The 10,140-nt window shown below is 38.5% G+C and overlaps 2 protein-coding genes across 2 annotated transcripts; one reads left to right on the forward strand and one right to left on the reverse strand.

The window, feature by feature from the left end:
- On the forward strand, positions 818-3,181 carry LOC18596637. The gene has a single exon (XM_018122598.1). It carries the CDS (start codon positions 1,259-1,261, stop codon positions 2,672-2,674), a length of 1,416 nt encoding a protein of 471 aa, XP_017978087.1. The 5' UTR covers positions 818-1,258; the 3' UTR covers positions 2,675-3,181.
- On the reverse strand, positions 5,387-9,844 carry LOC18596638 (probable alpha,alpha-trehalose-phosphate synthase [UDP-forming] 7). The gene is made up of 4 exons (XM_007025246.2): positions 9,613-9,844; positions 7,249-9,368; positions 6,876-7,149; positions 5,387-6,410 (listed from the first exon to the last, which is right to left on the reverse strand). Exons 2-4 carry the CDS (start codon positions 9,234-9,236, stop codon positions 6,099-6,101), a joined length of 2,574 nt encoding a protein of 857 aa, XP_007025308.1. The 5' UTR covers positions 9,237-9,368; positions 9,613-9,844; the 3' UTR covers positions 5,387-6,098.

A 10,140-nucleotide genomic window follows, 5' to 3' on the forward strand; every position in this document is an offset into this window, starting at 1 on the left:
ATAAAATTAAGACCAGGATGGAGGTATGGCAAATTGGCAATGTCTAAATCATATTATACATACAGTTTCCTAGTGGTTTCCCTCATCCAACCACCCAAAGATATTGTCTTTGTCCTGCTTAATACCGTCACTAGTCTCTTCCAATTTTCCCAATTATCTTGTAAGGAACTAGAATCCACCATCAAAGATGGGGATAGTCCTGAATCAAACCGGGAGGGGAATATTCTAAGTTCAACTTGGTAAGGGGGCGATGGGGGAAGGGAACTGATCCTTAGGATGAGACAGTCCAAATCTGAATAGTATGCTAATTTCTTTCTTTCCTTCCTTCTCACCTCTAACTTCAGTTTGGGACCCACCAAGAAAACATGCACTCTCTGGAATTTTGATTTTGTTTCAATGCTCAAAGGCCAAAGCTGACTGACTGATGATGCCTCCTCCATTCACTGCCCATGGTAAAATCTGCCCACCGACTCTGTTTAATTTTGGGTACATTATTTTTATGTACTAACATCAGATCTTTCAGCTGTTCTTCATTATCTTAGTGCAAAATTTACCGACTTCGGTACCTAGAAGAATTATACAGACGCCCAAAGTCCTTACCCAAGTTGCCCTGCAGTCAAAAACACACCTCCATCTCTGCCCAATGCCTCCCAACACGTGGGCTCCATCAGCCATTGATCATCCTTGAGAGCTGGCCCTACATAAAATCATCATCTTTCCTACTATTTCTATATGTGTACTTGTAAAAACAATCTGAAGTAGAAGACAATTAGTAACATATTTATTTAAAACTTAAACTTAATAAGGTAAATACATGATGTTCCATTGTTTTATAAGCTTTGTCAGTTCTTTAAAAATCAAAGAATCCAAGATGTGTTTGAATGAGACGGAAGTGATTATTGTATGCAACATTGGAATGTACTGATTTCTGGTGAAGGTGAAAACTGTTTCACCTATATTCCCCTGTTAACCTTGGGGAGCAAAAGGAAGAAAAACCTGTGGCCTCTGCTTCTTTTTCTTTTCTTTTTTTCCCGCGCTTTAAATCCTACTTTTTCATTTTTTTTCCTGAAGCCCACCTCCTTCTCCGGCTTCAATTCTGATAGTCAAATTTGTGCTCTTTGTTTGCTTTTCTAACATATCACATTCACTTTCTTATTGGGGGTCACAATAACCCAAATCTTTCTTTCTTTTTTCTTTTTTTTTCATGCTCCAAACCACAATCACACCCTCCAATTCCTTCTAATTTCATCTCTCCAAGATGGAAACAATCAAACCCAAATCAGCTTTTAACAACAATAGCAACAGCAACCACAAGAGCAGGCTAGCAAGAACCTTCCAAAAAGTCATCAACTTGAGGACTGCAACAAAAATTGCTTCAAGCAATGGGATTGGAATCTGTGTTCTCACATCCCAACATAAATTCCCACAAGATGATTCAACCCCAGATCACAAACTTTCTTCCAACGCAGACAAACATGGAGGGGACTCCAAGGTTAAGCAGAAAGCAGTTCTGGAAGCTCTGGTTGCCAAGGTTTTTGCTAGTGTTACTTCCATCAAAGCTGCTTATGCTGAGCTACAAATGGCTCAACATCCTTACAACAGTGATGCTATTCAGGCTGCTGACCAAGCTGTTGTGGAAGAACTCAGAGCACTTTCGGAGCTGAAGCGTAAGTTTTTAAAGAAAGAACTTGATCTTTCGCCTCAAGTTACTTTGATGCTAGCGGAGATTCAGGAACAGCAAAGCTTGATGCGAACGTACGAGATCACAATCAAGAAGTTGGAATCCGATGTTGAAGAAAAAGATTCAGGCATTGCTTCACTTCATGAGCAGCTTGAAGGGTGCACTGCTTTTAACAAGTCCATGGAGAAGAAACTAAACGCGAGTGGACCTTTGTCAATGTTTGATAACATCCAGTTTACGACGTTGAATCCAAGTCATTTTGTGCAAGTTTTACACTGTACTTTGAGATCTGTTCGCAGTTTTGTGAAAATGATGATCAAGGAAATGGAGTTAGCCAAGTGGGATCTTGATGCTGCTGCTAAAACTATTGAACCCGGAGCTGTTTTCGCTAAACAAAGCCATAGGTGCTTTGTATTTGAATCTTTTGTGTGTAAAACAATGTTAGACGGCTTCAACTCCCATGATTTTGGGCTCACAAACAACTCTGCCTCCAAGAAACTTGACCCGGAGCAGTATTTCAACAAATTCAAGAACCTGAAATCTGCTAACCCGAAATCCTATTTAGTTCAGTATCCAAACTCTAGTTTTGCTATATTCACCAGAACCAAGTACCTCAACCTTGTCCATGCCAAAATGGAATGTTCATTTTTCGGAAACTTGAATCAAAGGAAGCTGGTTACCTCTGGTGGGTTCCCGGATACAGCTTTCTTTACAGCTTTTGCAGAGATGGCTAGGCGCTTTTGGCTCTTGCATTGCTTGGGATTCTCATTGCATGAACAAGTTTCAGTCTTTCAGGTGAAGAAAGATAGTAGATTCTCTGAGGTTTACATGGAAAATGTTAGCGAAGAATCACTTTTCTCCAGTGAAATCAACGATGCAAATGTTGATATTAGAGTTAGTTTCACGGTTGTTCCAGGGTTCAAGATTGGTAAAACTGTGATACAAAGCCAAGTTTATTTGTCTCCGGTGATTACTCCACCGGTGAGTCGTTGATCTTCTTTTTATTCTTTTCCTTATGGACTTCATTATTGAAGGTAACATGCTGAGATGTTATCCACGCATGTGTTGGTACACGCACCGCTAGTGATAGGGTGGGGAGCTGAGTGCTATTTTCAAGTGGGGTTTGCGGATTTAAGTTTAGTTTCCACTTGAGAAGTGCAGTTATCTCCCATGTTATAGGGAAGAACAAAGCGGCGCGTCGGGTGGCGCGTGAGTTCTGCTCTGTGGATTAAGAGTGGCTGGTACCACCTGCATCTGGACCCACAGCCCAAAGTGGAACAAATTGAAAGAGGAGGTGCAGCTAGGATTATGGGGGAGTAGGGTTTTTCTTTCTCTTTTTAATTTTTTTAAAAAATAGTTTCAGAAAGAGAAAAATGTTGTGGAAGGGAAAAAAAAAGGTTCTCTGTTAATATTATAATAATAATATAGTGTTATGCAATTTTGTAATGTTCATATGCCCCAAAAATCAGAGGCAAAGAATTGCCAGTTGCAGAGGATAAATATTTTAAAGCAAATATGAAGCTATGATTGCCTCTTTGCTGTAATGCATGAACAATCCCTATGTTTTCATATATGTCAATGTATCTGCTTATTCATATTCCTAAGATGGGAAATGACTTTTCCCTATTAGCAGGGAAAAGCTTTTTGGTTATGTACTGTCTCCTTAATCCTGGTTAAGGCAAAACTTCACATCAAAATGACCAATTTTGACTTTGTGGTGCCCAATTTTTCAGCAGTTTGCCGGACCAAACTTTAACCTTCTATCTGGTAAGTGAGAGAAGATGAGGGGCAAAGAAGAGAAGTGAGGCTGTTTGTAGGTGATTTGGTTGATAGATTTTTTGTAGTGGGGGGAAGCAATGTAGGGCCAAAATAATGAAAACTTTGCAGTCATAAAATGCCCATATTCTCTTTGGGGAAGTGGGTTTAGGCTGTCTTTTACAAAATCTGAGCAAAGGTTCACGGGCCCTGCTATGAAACTTGCCTGATTCTGATGTAACGTTTAGCTCTGGTCTGCGTGCAACCCAACATGAACCAGGGAGGTCCTTCTCCTTCAGTTTAACCATGACTTACTCCTCTTTCATGATCCTTGGATTCTGGTTTTTCAACATAAGCATAGTACAATTATTGTCCCCAGGAAACAAGAGCTGGTGCTTATTAAATTTGTCTATGCAGGAACAGGACATAATTACTAGTAATTTAATTCACTCTCAACTCCCTTCAATTTGTACCCTTTCCATAACTCCGACAGCCAGTACAGGCTGTTGATTATTCTCATGTTCATTGAACACTTACCACCAAAAAACAGGTAGGTGCTTCAATGAGGAATGTAGCAACTTAGACCATGACCAATTAACAAGCAATTAAAGCATCCAAGGAGAAAAAAAAAATTGTTCCCAAATTCCAGGGAACTGTAAGCCATGTGAGAGGTGCAGAGGACATGAAGATGAAAACAAAGGAAGAAGGAAGGCAAATGAGACAAAATTACAAAACTTTAGAATTAGTATGGGGGTTAAATGCAGTAGGGCAGCGTGGGCAGTTATGGTTTGGTTGTAATTAAGAAAGAATGAGTTGGGTAATTCATGATACTCCAATAGGAAATAAACACAGGCACTTATAGTTACAGCTGGCATCTACGAACACCAAACCGCGAGTTATTTCTTATGCCTGGGCGCCAGGGTCCCATCTCCAATTAACTCCCCCCTATTGCCTGCCTATTCCCCTTCTCTTCTTGGTAAAATTTCTCTCATTGGTTTTGGAAAAATGAACTTGTCTTTCAAGGTGCAGTTATTTTCAAACAAGCATTTAGAGGTTCATAATCTAATTAATCTAATTAATCAAAAAAATTCTATATTTTCGATCGGTTTGATTAATTTTCACAAAATATTTTGTTAATTCTTTTAAAAGAATTTTTTAAACTAAATCACCCAATTACACACCTTGAGAAACATATCTTTTACTTTCATATAATTATATTGGAAATACGATATTTTTGAATAATTTAAGAACGATATCACCGCTTTAGTGTTTTAATCGTTTTTAGAAAATAGTTATTAGGTATCTATAAACTCTCGTCAAGATCAATTAAAATTTCATTTTAAGAAATAACTTTTCATCTAATACACTCTCTCATGGAATATAAAAATTAAAAAAAAAAGAAAGATAATACAAATTATTGCAAAATACATTTTTAAATATATCATATCTAATTACCTATAGGCACTAGTTAACATTTTCCTTGTATTTATATTGCTAGCAACTTAGTTTTTGAATAATCATTATTTGACCTATCTAGTACTGACTGATGTTCGTCCAGATATATGGGAGAAAAATGAAAATACAAGAGAAAATACTATACTTGTGTCACCAAAATCAAAAGAAAGATAGGGAATATCCGTAGAATGGACTAGATTAGGGCCTAAAATTTGAGCCCTTAACCTCCATTATTGTAGCAATCAAGCTTTGGGCCATGACAAGTTTCGGGTGCATCAGCTATCAGGCCCCAACTGCTGTTGTCTGACGGTGATAATACTGCCCAACGATACAATTACTTCACTATTAACATGGCTCTCGGGTTTTAATCCACATTATTATACTTTTTGATTCACTGATTAATTCTTCATTTATTAGTTTTGATTTCCATTTATGTTTTAATTAAATAAATAAAAAATTATTTATTGGAGAAGAAAGTAAAATTCCCTTAATTTTGAAGTGAGAATTTCAAATAATATTACCAAGAAATAGGACTTCAGCAATTGTCCAACAGTTGGTTTCGAATTGAATGTAAGCATAGAAAAACTAATTGCAATATTTCTATAAAATTTACAGATTCAATAAAGGGGAAGGAATGGATCCAATGGAAAGGAAAGAAATGAGAAGAACAAATTCACTCAAAAAAATAAGAAACGGGGGGGAAAAATCACATTTGTATATGTTCATTCAACAGGATGACTTTTCAACCAGCTGACACCTGCTAGTGCTATCACCAGAAGAACTTGATCTTTTGAATTTAATGATACTTATCTGGCTGTACTGCAATTGAATACACACCATCTATGTGAGGGATGTTATGACTGCACAAAGGAAAGCTTACTAACCTTTCTCATCCATGTGATGGTAAAAGAGTTATTTGTGCATCTCTTTCAAAATTCAAGTCTGTGTCTCCATGAATCAACCCAGCAGGTCCTCTCAACCCTTCCCTGTTAGAGCTCATGTGAAAAATTCTCCATATCAAGTCATCAGCTATGTTTCAATGGCCAAATAATCAGACTGAAGGCCATAGAATGTCCTTTTCAACAGACAACTTCCAAACCAAGCACAAAATAATATCTACCTTCTTCCCAGGTCAGGCATGGCGTTCTTCCCAACTGGCCAAAAGGATAACAGGCCCGAAATTTGACATAAAGCCAAGGAGAATATTTCAAAGGGAGCCTTCTGATCCAGTATCTGAGAAGGGTTCAGGGTCTGAAGCTTTCGCAAGGGCTTCGAGCATGTTTACAACCTCTGCTGGGTCATCCAAATAATACTTGGCTTTGCTGGGTTTCTGACCAACTGTGCAGGCAAATACAGATGTATTAGAGGAGAGGACACCACTGGAAATTGCACTACTGATGATCTCAAACATCTCTTCATCAGATCTGTCATCGCCAATGCAGAGTACAAAATCTGCCTGCTTTCCATTCTCAGCCATGGTTGTGAAGATCTTTTCCGCAACCACACCTTTACTGACCCCCTAAAAGCAACAGTAAAAAGTTGATTTAACATCATGCATTTAATCAATCAACAAATAGAAACCAATTATCTGACAGGCGACACCACCTAAATACAAGATTTACTGTATTCTTTCTATTTTATGCTTTTCTACCCCTTCTTGGCACAAAGAACAATCCCATTGTATTCTAAAATACTGCTATCAATGTAACCTGAGAGTACTAACTGAGCTCAGGAGTAAGGCAGAGTTAACTGTTACACTTCCCCACAAAAGAGAAAGCCAATAAACAAATATTAAGGCTAGTGTTTTTATAGCCATTAAGCATACCGCAATAGGTTGAAATCATTAATAAGGAATGGTAGAAAATAATTTGCAACATTTTGAACCAGTTTTAACGTATTAACTAGAAGAAAATGGCAGAAATGACAAAGGACAGATTGTACCATTCCTTAATTTAGAAAATCAAAACCAGAGTTAAGTAGATACCTGTGGTTTCACTTCGATTATAAACTGGCCACTTTTCACCGCCACAGGTTCATTTGATAACACACTCTCAAGATGGTCTAACATCTCCTTTGCCTGGCTAGATCCAAAACCTGGATCTGCATCTCTATGGTGCCAAACCAAGGCACTTTCCTTGTACTCGATATTGGAGCCATCAGTGGCCTCTGTATACAATTTCATAACAGGCTCAGCTATTTCCTTCCACCCAAATTCACTAGTCTGACCACAAATTTCCCACTCATCATTAGTAGACCACCTGAAACACCAACTTCAAAGTAAGTGCACCTGTTGAAGCAGCAGTAAAATGGGAAGAAAAGAGACAAAAATGTAAAACAGAAAAAGAAAGACATCACACCTCATGAAATAACCATGTTCAGCTGCAATTCCGAGTTTCTTGCATGGAGAAAACCACTTGCCTAAACTTTCTCTTCCTCTTCCACTTACTACAAATACCGTATTCTTGATATCACCAGAGAGAGTGTTTATGATTGAGATAACCTCTGAACTTGGGGTCTTGTTATGTGATGTTTGAGGCATTACCGTTCCATCATAGTCCAGTAATATAGCCCTGTTTTTGGACCTTAGATACACAGATACAATGTGATCAATAGACAACTTTCTGAAGTTAGGATCAAGAGCTACAACTCTGAACCCAAAGCTCAAGCCAATTCCCCAACAACGTCTTCTAAAATGCTCTTTGCAAGTCCTTTCCATATCTTGGAAAAAGCTTCGTGACCAGAACGCCACATCATGCGAGCTAACATATCTATAATGCTTCTCATGGCGCAACTGCTTCTCAGCATCAGCCATTGAGATTGCCTCATTCATTGCCTCTGCAGTTGCTTCAATATTCCAAGGATTTACACGAATTGCACCACTGAGAGAAGGAGAGCAACCAATAAACTCTGATACCACTAGCATGCTCTTCTTGGGTCCACTTGATTCTGAGGAAGACCCTGATTCAGAGACTCCCTGCCGGCAAACAATGTACTCATAAGGAGTAAGATTCATTCCATCCCTCACAGCTGTGACTACAACACACTCAGCTACAGTGTAGTATGCAACCCTCTCACTGAGGGATACTGGCCTGTCAATGAAGACAATTGGGTCATAACCAGGTTGTCCAAAAGTCTCATTAATTCTCTTGCAGCTTGCCTGTATTTCAGCCTGTATCTCCTCAAGATCCTTCCCTCTTCCCCTGGCAGGGTTTGTGATCTGCACCAGAACTGCTCTTCCCTGCCACTTTGGGTGCTGTTTCAGCAGCTGCTCCATTGCCAACAGCTTCAAGTTGACACCTTTAAAGACATCCATGTCATCAACTCCGAGCAATACAGTCTTTCCTTCAAACTGTTGTTTAAGCTCTCCTACTCTCCACTCCTTATCCGCAAGTCTCAATACAGACTCAATCTGCGCCATGTGGATCCCAACAGGCATGATCTTTATCCCAATTGTCCTTCCATAGTACTCCAGGCCAATATAACCCCTCTTTGACTGATATTCCAAACCTAACATTCGACTACAACAGGACAGAAAATGCCGAGCATAATCAAAAGTATGAAAACCAATGAGGTCCGAATTCAAGAGTGCCTTTAAGATCTCTTCCCTCACTGGTAAAGTCCTATATATCTCAGATGAAGGAAATGGACTATGCAGAAAAAAACCCATTCTCAATCTATTAAACCTTCTCCTCAAGAATGTAGGCAGCACCATCAAATGATAGTCGTGGATCCAAACATAATCATCTTCTGGGTTTATAACCTCAATCACCCTTTGAGAAAAAATATTATTTGCTGCAACATATGCCTCCCACAAAGACCTATCGAATCTGCCTCCATGATTTGCCGAAAATGGAAGCATATAATGGAAAAGTGGCCACAAATGCTGTTTGCAGAAACCATGATAGAACTTTGTCAAAATGTCAGGTGGCAGAAATGCAGGGACACACTTAAACCTGTCCAACAAAAGCTGTGAGACGTCATCTTGTTCATTCGGATCAACATCAACCTTCAAAGAACCAACATACAAAACCTCCATTTCTTCAGGCAAGCCATCCTTTAATTGTAATAACAATGAATCATCATCCCAACTAAAACTCCACCCTTTATTATCAGGTCTACGCTTAGCTTTAACTGGGAGTTGATTAGCTACGATAATAATTCTGTCCTGAATAACCGAGGACGGTACATCTGAGCTCACACTATTAGCCTGGTCATCATCAAGCTCTGAAATAACCCCAGGAACGGTCATTACCCGAGGCAGCCGTTTCTTTTCACGAGCTTGACCCATTACCGGGAAATTACCAGACGCTAGATCTAAAAGATTGGTATATGATCTTGACATCATCTTCAACCTCTTTCTTGGTTATTACCCTTAACAAGAATCAATCACAAAGATCTCAAACTATAAACAAGGCCCCTCAAAAATTTTTGGTTCTCTTCCAAAAATACTCTTTTAATTTGACACGATCTGCATTGGCTACAAAAAGAAATAAAAAACATCATCTTTACATGAACAATACTTAGGAATCAACAAAACAAAATAAACCCATGGATAAAATTAGATCCAAAAACAGGAAAAAAAAACTAAAAATACCGAAATGAACATTATAAATTTATAACAGAATTCAATCAAAAGAAAACTTAAAGAGGCAAAACTTTTCAACCGGATGAATCCAAAATAATGGGAGTAAATTAAACAAAAATGAATCTTTGAAACTAACCTTAACCTTCAAATCACAGAGTTTGTGTCTTTAATGGAAACCCCTTTGAATCCAAAAATGAAATTTGGTTAAAAAAAGGGAAATTTTTGGGGAGGGTTTTCTTTGCGAAGGAAGAAATCTAGGGTTTGTTTTAGGTTTGTTTTGGTCCTCCCTTTATCTCGAAGAGCCACATTTACAATCCCCTCTTTTCTTTCCCTTCTTCCTTTCTTTCCTTCTTTTTTAGTTGGATTTGTTTTCCTTTTTTATATTTATTTCTCTCTCTTGCAATTGGCAAATGTTGGCAATGTTGTAATGCCGTTCGTGAAAAAGCGGCGTGATGCCGCCAGGGAATTTTAGCCGTTTGATTTACACAATTGATCTTAGCCGTTCTTTAGCATTAACTGGTTGAGCAAGTTGCAGGTGAGCTCAGATGGGTTTTGCGGCCCCTTTCATTCCAAATTCCATTTTCTTTTTATCTCAAGTTGATATCAGACAAAAATTGGGCTTTCTAAGAATATATTAAGAGAAGGATTAATATCATAAATGATT

Source organism: Theobroma cacao, chromosome 6 (assembly GCF_000208745.1).
Source record: "Theobroma cacao cultivar B97-61/B2 chromosome 6, Criollo_cocoa_genome_V2, whole genome shotgun sequence".
NCBI classification, from domain to species: Eukaryota; Viridiplantae; Streptophyta; class Magnoliopsida; order Malvales; family Malvaceae; genus Theobroma; species Theobroma cacao.

Coding starts and splice junctions, on each gene's coding strand:
- LOC18596637 (XM_018122598.1), top strand. CDS start 1,259: ATGGAAACAATCAAACCCAAATCAGCTTTTAACAACAATAGCAACAGC.
- LOC18596638 (XM_007025246.2), bottom strand. CDS start 9,236: ATGATGTCAAGATCATATACCAATCTTTTAGATCTAGCGTCTGGTAAT. Junction 7,150..7,248: donor GAACATGGTTATTTCATGAG/GTGTGATGTCTT, acceptor TTGGTGTTTCAG/GTGGTCTACTAATGATGAGT. Junction 6,411..6,875: donor TAATCGAAGTGAAACCACAG/GTATCTACTTAA, acceptor TGTTGCTTTTAG/GGGGTCAGTAAAGGTGTGGT.